This window comes from Nerophis ophidion, linkage group LG02, assembly GCF_033978795.1.
Source record: "Nerophis ophidion isolate RoL-2023_Sa linkage group LG02, RoL_Noph_v1.0, whole genome shotgun sequence".
NCBI classification, from domain to species: domain Eukaryota; kingdom Metazoa; phylum Chordata; class Actinopteri; order Syngnathiformes; family Syngnathidae; genus Nerophis; species Nerophis ophidion.
In genome coordinates, this window is record NC_084612.1 from 57,225,295 (window position 1) to 57,249,850 (window position 24,556).

At 39.2% G+C, this 24,556-nt stretch overlaps 1 protein-coding gene across 2 annotated transcripts in view; it reads left to right on the forward strand.

Annotated features, from left to right (window-relative positions):
* nckap1l (NCK associated protein 1 like) overlaps window positions 1–24,556 on the forward strand; it is an 83,701-nt gene that overhangs the window by 15,488 nt on the left and 43,657 nt on the right. For both annotated transcript variants that reach the window (XM_061887108.1, XM_061887116.1), the window contains exons 12-20: window positions 22–131; window positions 1,634–1,766; window positions 1,843–1,924; window positions 8,257–8,315; window positions 12,787–12,932; window positions 12,998–13,130; window positions 18,217–18,336; window positions 20,014–20,153; window positions 21,824–21,955. In XM_061887108.1, coding sequence (XP_061743092.1) covers window positions 22–131; window positions 1,634–1,766; window positions 1,843–1,924; window positions 8,257–8,315; window positions 12,787–12,932; window positions 12,998–13,130; window positions 18,217–18,336; window positions 20,014–20,153; window positions 21,824–21,955 — 1,055 coding nt within the window. The remainder of the gene's footprint in view (window positions 1–21; window positions 132–1,633; window positions 1,767–1,842; window positions 1,925–8,256; window positions 8,316–12,786; window positions 12,933–12,997; window positions 13,131–18,216; window positions 18,337–20,013; window positions 20,154–21,823; window positions 21,956–24,556) is intronic.

The window sequence follows — 24,556 nt, forward strand, 5'->3', positions numbered from 1 at the left end:
TGTGACATTTTGCTGTTTTAGGCTCTCTTTGTCTTCATGGCCCTGACCTTCTCCCGTGATGAAGTCCTGTGGCTTGTGCGACACTCCGAGAACATGCCCAAAATGAAAACACTTGAGGACTACATTGACAAGTAGATATTGCACGCTCAAAACAAGAAACAAGTGGTAACATACAAAACCCGAAATCAGTGAAGTTGGCACATTGTGTAAATGGTACTTAGCAATCAAACTGAAAATCTTTGGTATTTTTTGCAACTATTAGCTCATTTGGAATTTGATGCCTGCAACATGTTTCAAAAGAATTGGCACAAGTGGCAAAAAAGACTTGAAAAATGCTCATCAAACACTTATTTGGAACATCCCACAGGTGAACAGGCTAATTTGGAACAGGTGGGTGCCATGATTGAGTATAAAAGCAGCTTCCATGAAATGCTCATTCATTCACAGACAAGGATGGGGTGAGGGTCACCACTTTATCTACAAATGCCCAGGCAAATCGTCCAACAGTTTAAGGACAACATTTCTCAATGAGCTATTGCAAGGAATTTAGGGATTTCACAAACTACCGTCCGTAATATCATCAAACGGTTCAGAGAATCTGGAGAAATCACTGCACATAAGTGATGATTTTACGGACCTTCGAACCCTCAGGCGGTGGTGCATCAAAAAACGACATCAGTGTGTAAAGGATCTCACCACATGGCCTCGGGAACACTTCAGAAAACCACTACAGTTTGTCGTTACATCTGTAAGTGCAAGTTAAAACTCTACTATGAAAAGCCAAAGCCATTTCTCAACAACACCCAGAAACACCACCGGCTTCGCTGGGCTCGAGCTCGTCTAAGATGGACTGATGCAAAGTGTAAAAGTGTTCTGTGCTCTGACAAGTCAACATTTTGAAATTTTTTTGGGGAAATTTTGGACACTGTGTTCTCCGGACCAAAGAGGAACAGAACCACCAAGATTTTTATATGCGCAAAGTTGTAAAGCACGCCCATCACAGTGCCCAGGGTATGGGTAACTTACTCGTCTGTGAAGGTACCATTAATGCTGAAGGGTACATACAGGTTTTGGAGCAACATATATTGCCATCCATGCAACGTTATCATGGACGCCCCTGCTTATTTCAGCAAGACTGCCAAGCCACGTGTTACAACAGCGTGGCTTCGTAGTAAAAGAGCTTGGCCTGTCAAAAGTCCAGACCTGTCTCCGTTTGAAAATTGTTGGTGCATTATGAAGCCTAAAATACCACAACGGAGACCCCGGGCTGTTGAACAACTTAAGCTATACATCAAGCAATAATGGGTAATAATTCCATTTCAAAATATGTCTCCTCAGTTCCCAAACGTTTACTGAGTGTTGTTAAAAGGAAAGGCCATGTAACACAGTGGTAAAAATGCCTGTGACAACTTTTTTGCTGCTATTGAATTCTAAGTTAATGATTATTTGCAAAAAAAAAAGAAACTTCTCAGTTGGAACATTAAATATCTTGTCTTTGCAGTCTATTCCATTGAAAAGGATTCGCAAATCATTGAATTGTGATTTTATTCACCATTTACACAACGTGTCAACTTCACTGGCTTTGGGTTTTCTAAATTAAAAACTAAAATCACACCTGTGGCTGATTCTCAAGTGAGATGGCGGAGTTGCTCTTCCACATGGAACGACTGAGAGGACTCATGAGAAAATACCAAGACGTAGTCCGACGCTACTACGTACAGTACCTGGCTCAGTTTGATGCCTTGGTCCTCAATGACACCATGCAGGTGTGTCCACGGCTGGGAGTGTAGAACAACATGATTAGTATTTCCAGGGTAAAGACATCTTTTTTCTCCCCCACAGAAAATGCAGGTGTGTCCAGAAGAAGAATCAGTTCTGCTGAGTTCATTTGTTTCGACCCTTTCTGCGCTCTCAGTGAAACAAGGTAATTATTGCACTCACCCAAATATAAGATGACTCTGAATATTGAAAGATAAACTATCAGGGAAATAACTGGTGGATTTTATTTTAAAAATCTCCATCTGCTGGGCTTTTTTTTCATGAGTATGGTTCATTAAGCACCATTATCTTGAAATGAGCGTCATAATAAGTCACGTGAATGAAAGGATGAAAAGCTCTGACTTGATTGGGGAGAAGTTGTTGCCACCAGTTGGTGTTTCATATTGACCCTGCATCAGGGCCCAGGCTTTTAGTAGCCTTAAACAAGATTTGGTTCGTGGCCTGATTTCGGTCTTTAAAAATGACCAGGACTAGAATTCCGTCATTTTAGAGGCAAGACCACTTGGCCTTAGGTGCCATGAACCACTCAAGGGCACAAAGGCCAAATTCTCATGGTAGGAAAGCCATCCAATATAATAATGATTTTAAGTCCACAGTCATCAATCAATCAATCAAAGTTTATTTATATAGCCCTTAATCACGAGTGTCTCAGATCCCAAATCCGGGCAAGAAAAAACTCAACCCATTGGTTGCAGTAAGTAACCTTGGAGGGGACCGCAGATGTGTGTACCTACTGTACCGTCCCCCAGGCGACCGGTGCAATTTATGCCGCTCAAATACGGTTAATAATGTGAGAGTCCAGTCCATAGTGGGTAACCTCTTGCTTGTAGACACGTCACGGCGCAAAGACATGGTGGTCCGTCCTGTGTTCTGACTTTGAACAGCTGGCGCGTTATCTGAGGTCATCTGATAACCTCTCCATGCAGCAAAAGGGGGCAGAGCAGAAAAGAGAGAATGCAGATCAACTGGTCTAAAATGGGGGTCTATCTAAACGCTAGCGTATACAAATGAGTTTTAAGATGGGACTTAAATGCTTCTTCTGAGGTAGCGTCTCTAACTGTTACCGGTAGAACATTCCAGAGTACTGGAGCCCCAATAGAAAACACTTTAAAGTCCGCAGACTTTTTTTGGGCTCTGACAATCACTAATAAGCAGGAGTACTTTGAATGCAGATTTCTGGCCGGGACATATGGTACAATATAATCAGCAAGATAGGATGGAGCTAGACCATGTAGGGGGACTTTCGCAGGGCATCACTGCCGGGGCCCCCACAAGGGAGGAGAGCAGCCCCCCCGAACCCGGCACCAGGTGGGCCCGCACAGCCGCAACGCAGGGTGACCCAGGGCAGAACCGGCCCTGCGCCCCAAGCGAAGGAGGAAGCCCAAGGAGACCCGAGGTCAGAGGGGCACGAGCCGACCCCCGGCCGAGAGCGGCAAGCCGTCCATCCCCCCGGGCGCAACCCCCCGCCCAACCACCCAAAAGAGGGACAGCCCCCCACCCGACCCAAGGCGGCCGCCCGCAGTCCCAACCGCACCCCATCCCCAGCCCAGTCACCCCATCAACCTCCGACCGCTAGACCACCCAAGGGTCGGCCCGCCAGGCCGGAACCAGGGAACACACCCCAGGCCCAATGTGACTTAAAGGTTGAGGATGATTGCATCTCTAATATGCATTACTTTAAATTAAAATACCGTATTTTTTGAACCAGAGGGCACACCGGAATTAAAAGGCACACTGCCGATGAGCGGGTCTATTCAGGTCTATTTTCATACAAAAGGCGCACCGGATTATAGGGCGCATAAAAGGAGTCATATTATTATAATGTTTTTCTAAATGTGAAACACTTCCTTGTGGTCTACATAACATGTAATGGTTCTTTGGTCGAAATGTTGCACAAATGATGTTTTATAGATCTTCTACAAGTCGCTTTCTGACAGTCGCTTTAGGATGCACCGTTTTGTGGGCGGTCTTATTTACATGGCTCACCTACGACAGCGTCTTCTCTCCATCATCTGTGTTGTAGCGGTGTAGCGTGCAAGGACAGGAGTGGAAGAAGCGTCAAAAGATGGCGCTAACTGTTTTAATGACATTCAGACTTTACTTCAATCAATAACGGAGCAGCATCTCCTCATCCGTGGCTCACTAGTGCAACAACAAGGCCGGAAATGTGTCCCATGACAAACCGTCCGACCGGAACTCTCTAATAACTGAAGTTCCTTGGGTGAATAATGTAAACTCACTACAACGGTATGTTTTAATGCTTTCATGGCGAGTTTACTGACAGATATAAGTAAGAACTTTATACTACTTTATATCAGAAATGGGAACAGTGGAGGATGAATGTCCCATAACAAGAAGATAGAGAAATAGAAGAAGCTTATGACTATGCTGTCGCCACGGACTACAAATGGCGGACTCGCGCACATTTTCAGGACTTATGCAGATCCAAAATACAGATCAGCAGGTACCAGAAGGTAAGAAAAGTTGATTTTGCATATTATTACGAAACAAAACACTAGATATTATGACTGCTAGTAGGTACCATTTTACGGTCCTTATACACACACCGTAAATATGCTTGTATGTTTAATGCGCCGGTAAACCATAAATCGGTGCAACTTCATAGCTTACGGAAGTCGTACTAAAACATTTTGACCGATTTTTGAGCGCTGTGTGTAAAGTTCTATATTCTCAATGTAACATTTAAAGTTTTGGTGTTGTTTACAGGCATCATCTTGCAGTTTACACATATCTCTTATGTGTGACTGCCATTTACTGATCACACTTATCATTACACCAACCATTATGCCGTACATTAGGCGCACCGGGTTATGAGGCGCACTGTCGATTTTTGATGAAATGAAAGGATTTTAAGTGCGCCTTATAGTCCGGAAAATTTGGAAGTACATTCAAAAAGTACTCATGCTTAGGCTTAGTGTTCCTTTTGCCCCCAATGACGATAACGTGTTCTGGTTTTGGATCATTTAATGCACGGCCAAGACTGTTTTCTTTCGGCGGTTTTCATTCACGTAAACCAGCATGGTCGAGTGGGTTGGAGAAAACTGCTAAGTGTGAGCAGTGTGCTACATACTAAATGCTGAGAGTGTGTTGTCTTCTCAAGTTTCTGTATAAAACTTTCTTACCTTAGCTTGGCTCAGCCGACTTCATCATTCAGTGCACCGGGCTTTGAGAAGTCGGAGACATTTGCACATCTGCACATCACAGGCTGCAATGTGAGCCATGGCAGTCATGGCTCCCGTGAAATTCCTGCCATGGAAATGTATTAATAAGTAACGAGTCGGGGGCAGACTGCAGCCTAGAGTGTATTGTAGTCAAGTTGGTCCTCACTACATCACATTTCAAAGTTTGCGCCTTGTAAAGTTGACTATGTGGGGTTTTTTTCATGTTTAAAGGGCTTTCTAAATGTTGAAAAAGGTATTTAGAAAGTCACAAGCAGCCTTGTTATGTGCTACTTATAAAAATATTCTAATAATATTCGGTAATTCCTACTTTGCGGAGATTCATTTACCAATTAAAAGATTATTCTAGTACATTTGGTGACCAAAAGAAGATTCTGGTATTGGAGGCTGATTATGTGCATGAAAGACGCAACCAACCAAAGTATGTTTACAATTTGATATCAAGAAATAAAGTCGATCAATCAATTATTATTTATAGAGCCCTAAATCAGTAGTGTCCAAAGGGCTGCACAAACCACAACACAAACCACAACGACATCCTCGGTAGGGCCCACATAAGGGCAAGGAAAATTCACACCCAGTGGGACGTCGGTGACAATGACGACTATGAGAAACCTTGGAGAGGACCTCATATGTGGGCAACCCCCTCTTTAGGGGAACCGAAAGCAATGGATGTCAAGCGGGTCTAACATGATACTGTGAAAGTTCAATCCATAGTGGATCCAACACAACCGTGAAAGATCAGTCCAAAGTGGATCCAACACAGCAGAGAGAGTCCCGTCCACAGTGGAGCCAGCAGGAAACCACCCCAAGTGGAGGCGGATCAGCAGCGCAGGGATGTCCCAGCCGATACATAGGCGAGTGGTCCATCCTGGGTCCCGACTCTGGACGAGCGGTCCATCCTGGGTCCCGACTCTGGACAGCCAGTATTTCATCCATGGCCAACGGACCGGACCCCCTCCACAAGGGAGAGTGGGACAGAGGAGAAAAAGAAACGAAATGGCAGATCAACTGGTCTAAAAAGGGAGTCTATTTAAAGGCTAGAGCATACAAATGAGTTTTGAGGGGGGACTTAAAAGTATTAATAATATCGTTTTAAGTCATTTAAAGATGTTATAGTGAAGTGAAGTGAATTATATTTATATAGCGCTTTTCTCTAGTGACTCAAAGCGCTTTACATAGTGAATCACATAGCGCTTTACCATAAAGAATCACATAAGAAAGAGGAAAATCTAATTTAAAAAATTCGTATGCACGTACAACACTTAAAACCTTTACTATATCCGTATGTGGAATTACATGTTGGAATGGAATAAACAAATAAATCAAAAATTAATTATGTATTTAATATTTGTTTACTTACTATGGTATATTATTTGTAATTTGTTTATTTGTTCATTGCTATGTTACAGAGAACAAGGAAATGGGATAAAATTGCTACGGTATGAAAAGGGTGTAGGATTAAATTAGCTCTGCTTCTTCCTGCTCCTGTTCGGACGTGTTGTAATTAAACAACTGGAAATATGTTACAAATTACATTGTATTGTATGCATGTTCCAAATAAACTGAAACTGAACTGAACATGTGAACAATAAACAAAATACAACATTGACAGCTTTAATGCAATTTAATCTAATATGTCTTATGTTTACATTCCAGGTAGTGTCAAAAGTTTGTGTGAAAAGGTAAAAATATAGGTAATAAAAAATAAAAAAACATGTTCAATATCTCCTACTGTAGTGAAGCCTTTTCAAAACTACTATGTCACTTGGGCATTAATTGAAAAAGCAAATAAAACACACAAAAAAAGGGCAAAGCTGTGAAAACACAAATGTTCTTTGAAAATACATATTTTAGGGAAAAAGAAAATATACTAAATTAGCAATTATCTCAGTCAATTTCATCCACACCAGACTCTGTCATCCATGTCTTTATGGACTTTGCTCTCTGCACTGGTGCACAGTCATGTTGGAAGAGGAAGCGGCCCCCTGCAAACTGTTCCCACAAGGTTGTGAGCATGAAATTGTCCAAAAATGTTTTGGTATCCTGGAGCATTTAAAGTTCCTTTCACAGGAACTAAGGGGCCAAGCCCAGCTCCTGAAAAACAACCCCACACCATAATTCCTCCTTCAACAAATTTCACACTTGGCACAATGCAGTCCGTAAGGTCGTGTTCTCCTGGCAACCTCTAAACCCAGACTCGTCCATCAGATTGCCAGATGAATGTGTGATTCATCACTCCAGAGAACGCTTTACACCACTGCAGCCGTCGCTTTGCATTGGACTTGGTGATGTATGCCTTAGATGCAGCTGCTCGGCCATGGAAACCCATTCCGTAAGGCTCTCTGCGTACTGTACGTGGGCTAATTGGAAGGCCACATGAAGTTTGGAGTTCTGTAGCAACTGACAGTGCAGAAAGTCAGCGACCTCTTTGCACTATGCGCTTTAGCATCCGCTGAAGTCAGTTAAGTGGCCTACCCGTTGGTGGCTGAGTTGCTGTTTTTGCCAAACTCTTCCATTTCCTTAAAATAAAGCCGTCAGTTAACTTTGGAATATTTAGGAGCAAGGAAATTTCACGACTGGATTTGTTGCACAGGTGGCATCCTATCACAGTTCCACACTGGACATTACAGAGAGCGGCCCATTGTTTCACAAATGTTTGTAAAAACAGTCTCCACGCTTAAGTGCTTGATTTTAAACACCTGTGGCCGGGCCAAGTGATTAGGACACCTGATTCTTATCATTTGGATGGGTGGCCAAATACTTTTTGGCAATATGGTGTATCTATCAACTGTATGTGCCTGTTTACCTACAGTGCACAGACATTGTTGATTCTGAAGGCAGATTTGGTACAGCATGGCAACATAAAGTAGCTGCATTCTGATTGGATACAAACTTTAACCTAAAAACAACAGCACTGGAAGGAGCATAATATGACATTAAGAGAATATGAATACTTTTAGATATTTAGGGAATAATTTGGGAAAGAAAATAAAAAAATAATTTTATCTATAATTAGGATTATGATTTTTGGTTATGTTAGGCCCACCACTGCTGTAAATACTGTACCACGAAAAAATGACAATCCTCTTCATTATATGCAAATTGATGGTTCATGGAGAATGACAGAGAACAATTTTAGACTTTAACATTTTACTAATGGATTCTACCATTGGCATGTTATGGCAGGGGGGAGGTTTGCATTTTCATCAGAGTTTACACTTACAAAGGCAGAGCCACTGAAAATGCTGATGATGCTTTCGGATTTTTTTGACAGTGGAGAAGAAGGAGGAGTTTGACTTCAGAGCTGTGAGACTGGACTGGTTGAGGCTGCAGGTACGTACCAAGCATAGGCGCCAATCTCGCACCCACGGACAATGCCAATCACCCACGTGGGATTGATGGCAACTTTCAATTTTAAAAATAATTTTGGAAAAATATATATTGTTGTTGTTAATTTTGTGGCAAGCTTGGTCCATTTTACGTAATAAAAAAGCAACAAATCCTATAGTCTATAACAGGGGTAGGGAACCTATGGCTCTAGAGCCAGATGTGGCTCTTTTGATGACTGCATCTGGCTCTCTGATAAATCTGACCTGACGTTGCTTAACACGATAAGTAATGAATAAATCCACTTGTAATCACAGTGTTAAAAATAATGTTAAAATTATAAAACATTCTCATGCATTTTTAATCCATCCATCCGTTTTTCTACCGCACCTGTTCAAGAAGTTTCGTTAATGGTAAGAAGTTATTTATTTATTATTGTTTAATGTGGGGCTTGCCCTACTGGGGGTTCTTCAGACCCCCGAGCACCGACATGAGAACCTGTTTCAGGGTTACAATATTGTTTTATTTTTCAATAAGTCTCTCAGTTGCTTTCCAGCAATTGTATTTCCAGCCCCAACCCAGTCTCTCCTCCTGACTGCTGCTTATAAAAGAGCGACAGGTGATTAGATAACAAGGCCCAGGTGGGCCTTCTACGCACCTGTCGCTGCAGGCCCGCAGGCCACGCCCCCTCCACAGTTAGCTTCAGAATAACAATGTTATTACAAAGAATAAGAGACATGTTATACTCTAGAAATGTTGGTCTTACTTAAAAATGTACATGTTTAGTTGTGTTCAGTGTTAAAAAAAAAAAATTATATGGCTCTTACGGAAATATATTTTAAAATATTTGGCTTTTTGGCTCTCTCAGCCAAAAAGGTTCCCGACCCCTGGTCTATAATTACCAAACTCTAACCAAAATCTCATTGTGCCCGATAATGAACTAATGACACAACTATCTTAACTTTAACACACACCACATGAGCGAATGAAGGGCATACTTACTCAACAGTCATACATGTCACACTAATGCTAACCAGAGGTGGGTAGTAACGCGCTACATTTACTTCGTTACATCTACTTGAGTAACTTTTGGGATGAATTGTACTTTTACGAGTAGTTTTTATGCAACATACTTTTACTTTTACTTGAGTATATTTATAGAGAAGAAACTCTACTTTTACTCCGCTCCATTTGTCTGCAATCAGGTCGCTACTCGTTACTTTTTTTTTTTTATCGATCTGTTAATGCACGTTTTGTTTGTTTTGATTTTGTCAGACACGCATTCAAAGTAGGAACTACGCTAGCCTGTGTTTCACCAATCACATGCAGTCACTGGTGATGTTGGACCAATCAAACAGAGCCAGGTAGTCACATGACCGTCACACGTAGAACCCGACATGTTGAAAAACTTATTGGGGTGTTACCATTTAGTGGTCAACTGTACGGAATATGTACTGTACTGTGCAATCTACTAATAAAAGTTTCAATCAATCAACCAATCAATTAAAAGTGTAAAGGAAAAAAGACACTTTTTATTTCAACCGTATTTCCCGTCACAAGCCTAAAGACTGATCGCACAGTTCCTGTCTTCACAATAAAAGTGCCGCTCCATCGCGCCTGCGCTAACAAAATAAGAGTCTCTGAAAGCCAGAGCAAACAAGCTAGCAAGCTACGGAGTTTGCCGCCAATGTATTTCTTGTTAAGTGTATAAAAATGAATATGGAAGCTGGACAAATAAGATGCCAAAAACCAACGACTTTCATGATGTATTAGACAGGAAAGAGGAACTTTTTTTTCTCCTCCGTTTGAAAACGTGGACGTTATCAGCACTACTGTCTGATTCCAATCAATGCAAGTCATCAGAATCAGGTAATACACCAACTTATATTCTTGTCTTCATGAGAGATAGGAATTTATATGTTAAACATGCATTTATATTCATTAAAACACCTTTAATATGTCAACAAAAACGGCAAAATAAATAAATATAAATTATATACTGTATATATAAAGGTATATATATATATATATATATATATATATATATATATATATATGTATATATATATATATATATATATATATATATATATATATATATATATATATATATATATATATATATATATATATATATACATATATGATATGTGTGTATGTATATATGAGGTAGATCACCTCGACTTGGTCATTTATTAAGTAATTGATTAACGTTGAAAAACTTATTGGGGTGTTACCATTTAGTGGTCAATTGTACGGAATATGTACTGTACTGTGCAATCTACTAATACAAGTTTCAATCAATCAATCAATCAATGAATGCCTACTGAGCCTATGGTGCTGTTAAGTAATTGTGGCTCAATTTTTTTATTTCAATGTATTATTATTTAATATATATTATTGTTTTAGTTGCTTAAGAGATATTCCTGGCTATGAATTTGCTCATTGCTATTTTTATGTTTTTGTGCATTATCTGTTTCCGTAATTATTAAACGAACAGGTTACTCATCAGTTACTCAGTACTTGAGTAGTTTTTTCACAACATACTTTTTACTTTTACTCAAGTAAATATTTGGGTGACTACTCCTTACTTTTACTTGAGTAATATATTTCTAGAGTAACAGTACTCTTACTTGAGTACAATTTCTGGCTACTCTACCCACCTCTGATGCTAACACTGTCATAAACATGTGCCCTATAGTGAAACCACACTAAACAACACTCATAAATATGTGCCATATAGTGAAACCGCACTAAACAACACTCATAAATATGTGCCATATAGTGAAACCGCACTAAACAACACTCATAAATATGTGCCATATAGTGAAACCGCACTAAACGACACTCATAAATATGTGCCATATAGTGAAACCACACTAAACAACACTGTCATAAACATGTGCCATATAGTGAAACCACACTAAACAACACTCAGAAACATGTGCCATATAGTCAAACCACACTAAACAACACTGTCATAAATATGTGCCATGTAGTGAAACCACAATAAACAACACTCATAAATATGTGCCATATAGTGAAACCGCACTAAACAACACTCATAAATATGTGCCATATAGTGAAACCACACTAAACAACACTGTCATAAACATGTGCCATATAGTGAAACCACACTAAACAACACTCAGAAACATGTGCCATATAGTCAAACCACACTAAACAACACTGTCATAAATATGTGCCATGTAGTGAAACCACAATAAACAACACTGTCATAAACATGTGCCATATAGAGAAACCACACTAAACAATACTGTCATAAACATGTGCCATATAGTGAAACCACACTAAACAACACTGTCATAAACATGTGCCATATAGTGAAACCACACTAAACAACACTGTCATAAATATGTGCCATATAGTGAAACCACACTAAACAACACTGTCATAAACATGTGCCATATAGTGAAACCACACTAAAACAACACTGTCATAAATATGTGCCATATAATGAAACCACACTAAACAACACTGTCAGAAACATGTGCCATATAGTGAAACCACACTAAACAACACTCATAAATATGTGCCATATAGTGAAACCACACTAAACAACACTCATATTTATGTGCCATATAGTGAACCCACACTAAACAACAATGACAAACACATTTTGGAAGAATATTTGCACCGCAACATAACAATCACAACAGAACACCTTCTCTGAATCCCCCGCAGCCCCAACTCTTCCGGGACGCTACAATATAAACATCCACTGTAATGATACCACGTACAATAGCGTATCTAGTCGATACTACTATGATTACATCATTATTTTTTAACATCACAAACTCCTCTTTCGTGTTTTTAAAATGTATAAACTCAGGAAATATGTCCCTGGACACATGAGGACTTTGAATATGACCAATGTATGATCCTGTAACTACTTGGTATCGGATCGATACCCAAATGTGTGGTATCATCCAAAACTAATGTAAAGTATCTAACAAGAGAAGAATAAGGGATTATTACATTTTACCAGAAGTGTAGATAGAACATGTTAAAACATAAAGTAAGCAGATATTAACAGTAAATGAACAAGTAGATTAATAATTCATTTTCTACCACTTGTCGTTAATAATTTTGAAAAAAATAATAGGTAGATAAATGACACAATATATGTTACTGCATATGTCAGCAGACTAATACGGAGCCTTTGTTTGTTTACTTACTACTAAAAGACAAGTTGTCTAGTATGTTCACAATTTTATTTAAGGACACACTTGCAATAAGAAACACATGTTTAATGTACCCTAAGTTTTTTTTTGTGTCAAAATAAAGCCAATAAAGACATTTTTTGTGGTGCCCTTTATTTAGAAAAGTACCGAAAAATACCAAAATACCACTGGCAGAAATGTAGATCGGTGCCTATGGTACCAACTTCAGTGTCCCCGCGAGGAATCCATGTCAGCAAAAATCGTGTTAATTGTGTTTCCATGCTTGGTTGTAGGCCTACACAAGTGTGAACAAGGCCCCTCTGCCCATTAAGGAATACCTGGATTTAGCCAAAGTCATGAACATGATTCAGTTTCACACCAAGATGGTGGACAGTACTGAAGAACTCCTTCAAGAGACGTCGGATTTGTCTATTTTCTGGTGTGTGTGCACTCTTTACCAATCTACTCTTTGCTCCACTTACACTTTATGTTTGGTCTCACTAGTTTCTTCCCACGAGTCTTTGAGAAGATGTTTTTCCAGAGCTGCGAGGAGATGACTATGAACAGTTACCTGATGGCCTTCCCTTCCGTTTGCACCCACTTCAGCCAGTGTGGACACCCCCTCTGTCCTGAAGAGGTCAGTGTTCACTCAACCAGTCAACCATTCTCTATGGACTTTGAAACTTCAAATCTCCTAAGAATATATATATATATATATATATATATATATATATATATATATATATATATATATATATATACATATATATATATATATATATATATATATATGTATATATATATATATGTATATATATATATATATATATATATATATATACTTGATACTTGATTGGTATTTGAAACGCAATAAATCGAATTTGAAGATAAATAATCAATTTGTATTGCAACTTTTATCCTGTTAAAAAAAGGACAGCACTAAATTCAAATATTTGGTGCATTTGCAGACATCTAAAATGATGCACAAGGCAAACTGCAACCTGCTAGCCAAGAATGTACAACAATTCTTCTCAACAAAAGAGGACATATAACCTTAGAGGAAAATTTAATTTTGAAACATTTTTATGCACGTACAACACTTAACACTTTAGTATATCAGTATGTGGAATCAAATTATGGAATGAATTAAGCAAAGAAATCCAACAAAGCACCAATATAATTCAGTTTAAGAAGTTGTCCAAACGACATAATAATTATGATGAACATCTTGAATAATTTTTTTTTGGATTAAGATTATTTATGTTTTTAATATTTGTTTAAGTACTATGGCATATTATTTATTTATTATTCATTTATTCACTGTTCTGTTACAGAGAACAAGGAAATGGGATACAAATGCTATAGTTTGAAAAGGGGCAAGGTCAAATCAATCAATCAATCAATCAAAACAATCAATCAATGTTAATTTATATAGCCCTAAATCACAAGTGTCTCAAAGGGCTTCACAAGACACATCCTCGGTTCGGATCCCACATAAGGGCAAGGAAAAACTCACAACCCAGTGGGATGTCAATGTGAATGACTATGAGAAACCTTGGAGAGGACTGTAGGTGTGTGTGTGTCCCCCCTCCCCCTTCTAGGGGAGACCGGATGCAATGGACGTCGAGTGGGTCTAGCAAAATATTGTGAAAGTCTAGTCCATAGTGGATCTAACATAATAGTGAGAGTCAAGTCCATAGTGGGGCCAGCAGCAGACCATCCTGAGACAGGTCAGCAGTGCAGAGATGTCCACCCCGGGTCCTGACTCTGGACAGCCAGCACTTCATCCATGGCCACGGATCTGTGCCCGCCCCTTCTACAAGGGGGAGCAGGGCAGAGGAGAAAAGATAAGAAATGGCAGATCAACTGGTCTAAAAAGGGGGTCTATTTAAAGACTAGAGTATAAAAATGAGTTTTAAGATGGGACTTAAATGTTTCTACTGAGGTAGCATCTCTACCTGACATTTCTAACATCTGTAAATAAGCTCAGCTTCTTCCTACTCCTTTTCAGATGTGCTATAATTAACCAAATGGAAATATGTGAAGCATTACATTGCATCGTATGCATGTTCGTAACTGAACTGAACTGAAATGATCTTATTTGTTTTACACTCATGGCCTGATTCACTCAAATCAAAATAACAAGTGCTAAATAACGTGTGCTAACTGTAACATTGTGTGTACTATTAATGGGCGTGTTGTGTGTGATCTACTAAGTCTGTGTGTACAACTGATAACAGGAACGGTGCATCCGGAAAGTATTGGGAGCGCCTCACTTGGTCACATTGTGTTATGTTACACCCTTATTCCAAAATATAATACATTTACCGTATTTTCTGGACCATAGGGCACACCGGATTATAAGGCGCACTGCCGATGAGCGGCTCTATTAAGGTCTATTTTCATACAAAAGGCGCTTTAAAGGAGTCAAATTATATTTTTATTTTTTGAAACGTAAAAGACTTCTTTGAGGTCTACATAACATGTAATGGTGGTTCTTTGGTGAAAATGTTGCATAGGGGATGTTGTACACATCATTTTGAAGCCGCTTTCAGACAGTCGCTTCAGGATGCGCCTTTTTGTGTCCGGGTCTTATTTACGTGACCCACTTTCGACAGCGCCTTCTACCCGTCATCTTTGTTGTAGCGGTGTAGTGTGCAAGGATGGGAGTGGAAGAAGTGTCAAAAGATGGAGCTAACTGCTTTAATGGCATTCACACTTTACTCTGATCAATAAACCATCCAAACCGTCCAACCAGAACTCTCTAATAACTAAAGTTCCTTGGGTGAATAATGTAAACTCACTACACCGGTATGTTTTAGCGCTTTAATGGCGAGTTAACTGACAGATATAAGTAAGAACTTTACACTACTTAATATTAAAAATGGCAACAGCGGAGGATGAATGTCCCATGACAGGAAGATAAAGAAAAAGAAGAAGCTTATCAACATACTGTAGGTGTAGACACGGACTACAATCGCGCACCCGCGCAAATTTTCAGATGCAGATCTCAAATACACATCAGCAGAAACCAGAGGGTAAGAAAAGTTGTTTCTGCATAATATTGCGAGACAATGCGGTCCTTATACACACGATAGTAATATTTGTATGTTGAAGCACAATTTGTCCGACTACGGTAGTCATACCTTATCAAAGTTGTACAAAACATTTTGACTGATTTTTGAGCACCGTGTGTAATGTTCTATATGTTCAATGGGACATTTAATGTTTGGTGTTTTTTACTGGTATCATCTTGCAGTCTACGTGTATCTCTTATGTGTGACTGCCATCTACTGGTCACACTTATCATTAGATTAGCTTTGAGGTTGGTTAACACAACCATAATTATTCCGTATATTTGGCGCACCGGTTTATACTGCGCACTGTTGGTTTCTGAGAAAATTTAAGTATTTTAAGCGCCTTAAAGTACGAAAAATACTGTAGTTTTGTCTCCAAAATTCTACAGATAAGACCTATTAATGACAATATAAAAAGTAGTTTGTTTTTTTTAATCAATTTGTTCTTATTTCTTTGTTGATGGACGTTTGGCACCAATTGCAGTCTCAGGTCTTTTTTAAATACGATGCCAGAGGTTTGGCTCACCTATCTTTGGGTAGTTTCGCCCATTCGCTCGGGATGGTCTCCTGCTGCCCCACTATGGACTGGACTTCCACTATTATGTTAGATCCATTGGATCCACTATGGATTGGACTCTCGCACTATAATGTTAGATTCACTATGGACTGTACTCTCACTTACACTATTATGTTAGATTCTCTATGGACTGAACTCTCACACTATTATGTTAGATCCACTACGGACTGGAATCTCTCACTATTATGCTGGATCCACTATGGACTGGACCCTCACTATAATGTTAGATCCACTATGGACTGGACTCTCACACTATTATGTTAAAACCGGTATGGACTGGACTCTCACTATTATGATAGATCCACTATGGACTGGACTCTCACACTATTATGTTAGATCCACTATGGACTGGACTCTCACTATTATGATAGATCCACTATGGACTGGACTCTCACACTATTATGTTAAATCCACTATGAACTAAACTCTCACACTATTATGTTAGATCCACTATGGACTGGACTCTCACACTACTATAATGTTAGATCCACTAAGGACTGGACTCTCACACTATTATGTTAGATCCACAATGGACTGGACTCTCACAATATTATGTTAGATCCACTACGGACTGGACTTTCACACTATTATGCTCGATCCACTATGAACTAAACTCTCACAATATTATGTTTGATCCACTATGGACTGGACTCTAACACTATAATATTAGATTCACTACGGACTGGACTCTCACACTATTATGTTAGATCCACTATGGACTGGACTGTCACACTATAATGTTAGATCCACTATGGACTGGACTCTCACACTATTTTGTTAGATCCACTATGGACTGGACTCTCACACTATTATGCTAGATCCACTATGGACTGGTCTCTCACTATAATGTTAGAAATACTTTGGACTGGACAGTCACACTGTTAATTAGATCCACTATGGACTGGACTCTCACACTATTAACTAGATCCACTATGGACTGGACTCTTAAAGTTATGTTAGATCCACTATGGACTGGACTGTCACACTATAATATTAGATCAATTATGGACAGGACTCTAACTATTATGCTACATCCACTATGGAGTGGACTCTCACTATAATGTTAGATCCACTATGGACTGGACTCTCAAACGGTTATGTTAAATCCACTATGGAGTGGACTCTCACACTATTATGTTAAATCCACTATGGACTGGTCTCTCACTATTATGTTAGATCCCCTATAAACTGGACTCTCACACTATTAACTAGATCCATTATGGACTGGACTCTCACTATTATGTTAGATCCACTATGGACTGGACTCTCACACTATTTGCTTAAATCCACTATGGAGTGGACTCTCACACTATTATGTTAAATCCACTATGGACTGGTCTCTCACTATTATGTTAGATCCACTATGGACTGGACTCTCATACTATTGAATAGATCCTTTATGGACTGGACTCTCACACTATTAACTAGATCCACTATGGACTGGACTCGCACACTATTCTGTGGTCCTCTCCGAGGTTTCTCATAGTCATTCACATTGACATCCCACTGGGTTGTGAGTTTTTCCTTTCCTTTTGTGGGATCTGAACCGAGGATGTCATAGTGGCTTGTGCAGCACTTTGAGACACTCGTGATTTAGGGCTATATCATTAAACATTGATTGATTGATTGATGTATTGATCACTTCTGAAGCTCCATCAGATTAGATTGGAAGTGTTGGTATCATTCAGGATTGGTCTTTTTTAAATTCTCTTTCAATTCTGCAAGCGAGCGATGCCTTGTGATTAATTACGATCAATCCAAATTAATCCGATTTTTTAACAGTTTCATTTGACAGCACTAGTTTTGATTTTACATTACCCAGAGGGCTTAGCGCTGTGGAACTTTTGTGCCATTTGATCGATAACAAATTACTTATTGTTACACATTTCTGTTCCTTCTTTTTCTACACAATTAACAAACAAGGAATAACATTTCGATGTTAGAGCGCAACTCGAAGACAAAAGCGATTGGCCGAAATGTGTAATTTGAGCGATCCCAACATCGCAAATTCCTGGAGTGACTGCGTTTTTCTATTCACTCACACTTTCCACGCTTGCTTCTGTGTCCAGGAGGAGGCGGTGGAGAAGATGAGTCTGCGCATGTGCGTGACCTTCCTGGAGCGCATAGCCAAGCAGACCAGTGCAGTCATGTTGGAGATTTGTGCTGAGCAGTGCAACCTTGACGAGCAGGTCTGTGCCATTCTTCCAAGCAACATATGCTATATTGCCAAAAGTATTTGGTCACCCATCCAAATGATGAAATTCAGTTGTCCTAATCGCAGGTGTATAAAACCAAGCACTTAAGCATGGAGACTGTTTCTACAAACATTTGTGAAAGAATGGGCCACTCTCAGTGATTTCCAGTGTGGAACTTTCACAAGATGCCACCTCTGCAACAAATCCAGTCGTGGCATTTAGTTGCCCCTAAATATTCCAAAATCAACTTTATTATAAGAAAAGTGAAAAGTTTGGGAACAACAGCAACTCAGCTGCCAAGTGGTAGGCCACGTAAACTGACAGAGAGGTCAGCATAGTGCAAAGACTTTCTGCACAGTCAGTTGCTACAGAGCTTCAAACCTCATGTGTCCTTCCAATTAGCCCACGTACAGTACGCAAAAAGCTTCATGGAATGGGTTTCCATGGCCCAGCAGCTGCAATCAAGCCATACGTTACAAAATCCAATGCAGTGGTATAAAGCACGTCGCCACTGGACTCTAGAGCAGTGGAGACGCCTTCTCTGGAGTGATGAATCACATTTTTCCATCTGGCAATCTGATGAACCAGTCTGGGTTTGGAGGTTGCCAGCAGAACGTTACATTTTGGACTGCATTGGGCAGAGTGTGAAATTTGGTGGAGGAGAAATTTTGGTGTGGGATTGTTTTTCAGGAGTTGGGCTTGACCCCTTAGTTCCAGTGAAAGAAACTTTGAATACCTTATTTGAATTGCCGCAGGGCATATAGTATGCGCCTGCCTTGAATTACTGCCGGGTCAAACTCGCTTCGCAAAATAATTAGCGCATGCTTAGTATTACCGCCTGGTCAATCTCGTGACACTTCCCCTGTCATTATTTTCAAAATGGAGGAGGCTGATTTCAATACCGGTAATTTGAAATCGCATAAAGGGAAAAAGATTAAGAGCTATTCAGTAGGATTTAAGGTCCAAGCTTACATCACGCCCACATTTTTACTGCATGCCTTTGGTAAGTGCCGGAGTGAGAAGAGGTTTTAAAATAATTAGCGCATACTTACTTTTACCGCATGCCTTTGGTAAGCACAGGAGTGAGAAGAGGTTTTAAATTAATTAGCGCTCCGGCGGCAATTCAAGGAAATACGGTACTTCAGGATTCTAAAACATTTTGGACAATTCCATGCCCCCAACCTTGTGGGAACAGTCCTGAGCGGGCCACTTCCTCTTCCAACATGACTGTGCACCAGTGCACAAAGCAAGGTCCATAAACACATGGATGATAGAGTATTTTGTGGATGAACTTGACTGGCCTGCACAGAGTCCTGACCTGAACCCGATAGAATCTCTTTGGGATGAATTAGAACTCCGACTGAGAGCCAGGCCTTCTCGACCAACATCAGTGTATGACCTCACTAATGAGCTTTCGGAAGAATGGTGGAAAATTCCTATAAACACACTCCGAAATCTTGTGGCTAGCCTTCCTAAAAGAGTTGTAGCTGTAATAGGTTCCAAAAGTTGGGCCCAAATCATATTGAACCCAATTGGTTAGAAAGGGAATGGCACTTCAAGCTCATATGTGAGTCAAGTCAGGTGACCAAATACTTTTGGCAATGTAGCGTATCAATTCAAAAGTCTGCTTACAATACACCATATAATGAAAAAAATCCACATGTTGTGTAGTTGCTGCCCAAACACTGTGCTGAAGCCATCAGTGCAGCTCGCCACAAAAAGCAGAAGAAAGCTGTGCCAAAGAAAGGAGAGGTCCACAAGGAAAAACCAGGAGCTGAAAGCCTGAGGAAAAATCGCAGCATCACCACCAAGTCAGTTTTATTCCCAATTAACGAGAAGCTTTTAATTAGGTCTTATTTATTCAAAGTGTGGAATTAAGTTGTTATAAAGATTCAATTCTACCATAGTTGATTGTACTTTTAGTGTTATTGATTATTTTGTGCTATATGGCGGCCGAGTGGTTTGCATGCTGGCCTCACAGTCAGCAGATCGAAGGTTTGAATTCACTTTTTGTTTCTTTTACACGCTGCCACCAGAAGAGTCTTCCACATGAGTAAGACAGTAATAGGCAACTGTACCCCTGAATGTATCTGTATCCTGGTGGAAATACATGTATATGAGGGGCCATTCGGTACATTATTCAGAATTACCTCTTACATACACTACTGAAATGCTCTCACATAAACAACTGAAATGTTTTTCTCTCACACATACGACTGAAACACTCTCATACACTCTACTGAAACACTCTTATACACACTAATGACATGCTCTCACATAAACAACTGAAATGTTTTTTCTCTCACACACACTACTGAAACACTTACTGTATACACACTCATATACACTACTGATTTTTTTTCTCTCACACGGACTACTGAAACATTCTCATACACACTACTGAAATGCTTTCATACACACTACTGATTTTTTTCTCTCACACACTATTGAAATCCTATCCCTCTCTCTCTCTCTCTCTCTCTCTCTCTCTCTCTCTCTCTCTCTCTCTCTCTCACGCGCACACACAAACGCACACACACACTGCTGAAATTATTTATCTAACACACGCGACTGAAATTCTCACGCACACACACTGCTATTTTGTACTCACATACACTACTGAAACACTGTTATACACACCACTGAAACACTCTTGTACTTACAACAGTTTTTTGTCTCTCTCACGCACAATACTGAAACACTCCCATACACACTTCTGAAATTCTCTCACACACTACTGAATTGTTTTTCGCTCACACCCACCACTAAAATCCATTCACATACACTACTGAAAATAACTTCAGTAGTGTGTGTGACAGGTTTCTGCACTGGGTGTGAGAGAGAAACATTTCATTAGTGTATGTGAGAGGTTTTCAGTAGTGTCTGTGAGAGACAAACATTTCAAATATGTGTATGAGAGGATTTTAGTAGTGTGAGTGAAAGGATTTTAGTAGCGTGTGTGAGATAATAATTTTTCAGTTGTTTACGTGAGAGCATTTCAGTCGTGTATGTTAGAGGTCATTCTAAATAATGTCCCTAACGGCCCTTCGTAGATTGCGCTCTTCATTCTGCTAACTAAAGAGACACAGACCTTGGCGCACAAGTTTAGAACATTGCATTGTGTGTGCTATCAAACCTTTAGTAGAAAGGCTCTGAGACGTTAACTGGCTGCCCAACATTGAACAAATAGACACGCTGTGGACTGCTTGCATCGGAGATTATATCAGATATTTTACATGCTAGCCATGCTTGTTTTTCTTTTTGCTAATATCTGACAATATCAAATCATGTTGATTGGTTAATTGGCTTTTTGAAACCTCTATAAAAAGCTTAAGTTTTTTTAACCTGGGTTGTTTGCATAGCTCATCGTTTTTTATTACCCCTGTATTTCTCTTAACGTGTTTAGTTCCATATGCCACTTCCACATCATCTAAATATCAGTCGATTAATTTCTTGCATCCGCTCTTTCTTTGGATTGCAGTGTGGACAAGATGCATCTGATGCTGAGTGAGATGTGCTCCACCTACAGCCTGTGCCCTGACATCGTGGTCTTTGCGCACACTATCCTTCCCACAGAGTTCCTGCTTTCTCACATGGAGACACGCCTTTCTGAGTATGTGGAGTGCACAGGGAAGCGAGCGGATGTTGAATGTGGTCCCTGCACTAAGCCCCTGAAGGTTTACTAGATGGGTGGATGGGTGGACTTTTGATTGATAAACACTAGAATTATGTAAACATATTTTATGGGGCTTGCAGTGTCTGTTTCAGAGTTCAGTGCATTGTGAACGGTGCATTTATTTCAAAACTGACCCTGTGTCAGCTGCTCGAAAGTGAATTATTCTACTGAGTAGTAGTGTATTTTAGTAATAGAAAAACTAATCAAATATATTTATATATTACAAGTACCCTCAATTGATAATGAAGAATAATATAAAACAAATATTATTTGAATAATTTTAATGATGTATAATGACATTGGTTGGTGACTAGTCTCGGATGTATGCTGCCTCTCGTCCATAGCCACCTTACCTGTGACCCTGATGCTGAGGATACGCTGTATAGAATGAGGATGGATAAATAAATACATACACTATACCAGGGATCACCAACGTGGTGCCCGTGGGCACCAGGTAGCCCGTAAGGACCTGATAGTCGCCCGCTGGCCTGTTCTAAAAATAGCCCAAATAGCACCACTAACCAGTGTGCTGCCTCTATTTTTTTTATTTTTTTTATTTACTAGCAAGCTGGTCTCGCTTTGCTCGACATTTTTAATTCTAAGAGAGACAAAACTCAAATAGAATTTAAAAATCCAAGAAAACATTTTAAAGACTTAGTCTTCACTTGTTTAAATAAATTCATTTATTGTTTTACTTTGCTTTTTGTAATTTTCAGAAAGACTACTTTAGAGAAAAAATACAACCTCAAAAATGATTTTAGGATTTTTAAACACATATTCTTTTTTACCTTTTAAATTCCTTCCTCTTCTTTCCTGACAATTTAAATCAATGTTCAAGTATTTTTATTTTATTTTTTTTATTGTAAAGAATAATAAATACATTTTAATTTAATTCTTCATTTTAACTTCTGTTTTTTTTGACGAATAATATTTGTGAAATATTCCTTCAAACTTATTATGATTAAAATTCCCAAAAATTATTCTGGCAAATCTAGAATCAAATTTGAATCTTATTTGAAAGTCTTTTGAATTTATCTTTGTTGGAAATATAGCTTGGTCCAATTTGTTATGTATTCTAACAAAGTGCAGATTGGATTTTAACCTATTTAAAACATGTCTTCAAAATTCTAAAATTAATCTTAATTAGGAAAAATTACTAATGATGTTCCATCAATTATTTTTTTTAAATTTTCAAAAAGATGTGAATTAGCTAGTTTTTCTCATCTTTTTTTCGGTTGAATTTTGAATTTCAGAGAGTCAAAATAGAAGATAATCTATGTTTCAAAATTCAATTTTCGTTTTTTTTTTCCTGTTTTCTCCTCTTTAAAACCGTTCGATTAAGGTTTTTTTTTTAATCACTTATTCTCTACAAAAAAACCTTCCGTAAAAGAAAATAAATGTACTACGGAATGACTGACAAATACCCATTTTTTGCTATATATAGATTTATTTATTAAAGGTAAATTAAGCAAATTAGCTATTTCTGGCAATTTATTTAAGTGTGTATCAAACTGGTAGCCCTTCGCATTAATCAGTACCCAACAAGTAGCTCTTGGTTTCAAAAAGGTTGGTGACCCCTGCGCTATACTGTATTACTATAAGTAATAGTAAAACAGTATGACATAATCAAAAACTAAAATAACTTGTAATCTCATTATACAACATGTAACAGAAGAAATACATACATATTATAAAAGATTACAACTACTAAAGATAATAGTGATAAAAATAATTTAATTTGATTAAAATTATAACAGAAATATGTATATGTAAGTATATATTTTAAAAATATTTATGAATTATCTATGTATTATTTTATAAATATAATGTCATTGTTACGGCGGGGTTACAGCTGGCTGCGTGGTTTGGTCCCCCGGGATTCAAACGGACCACTTCGGACAGGATTTGCAGGTATGAACGTGATTTACTTCTCATAAATCGTAGCCAAACTGGAAACAAACTTAAGGAAAAATGTGCCAAACGCACGGGAAGCTAAAGTAACCAACCACTTAGCTCAGGAAGCATGAACTAGGAGTCAAGAACTACTAACGTAAACAAAGAAGCCAGACTGAGCGTGGCGGGAAAGGTGAATAAATAGCTCCCTGATTAGTGGTAGACTGCAAATGAGCGTGCCGACCACTAAACAGAGGCAGGTGAACCAAATGAATCCCCATAGAAGCCAAAACAAACCCGGAGGTGCACAAAACAGGAACTAATCAATCAATCAATCAATCAATCAATGTTTATTTATATAGCCCTAAATCACAAGTGCCTCAAAGGGCTGCACAAACCACGACATCCTCGGTAGGGCCCACATAAGGGCAAGGAAAAACTCACCCCAGTGGGACGTCGACCAGGGAAAAACTCACCCCAGTGGGACGTCGACCATGATGACTATGAGAAACCTTGGAGAGGACCACATATGTGGGCAACCCCCCCCACCCCTTCTAGGGGACCGAAAGCAATGGATGTCGAGCGGATCTAACATGATATTGTGAAAGTCCCATCCACAGTGGATCTAACGTAACCGTGAGAATC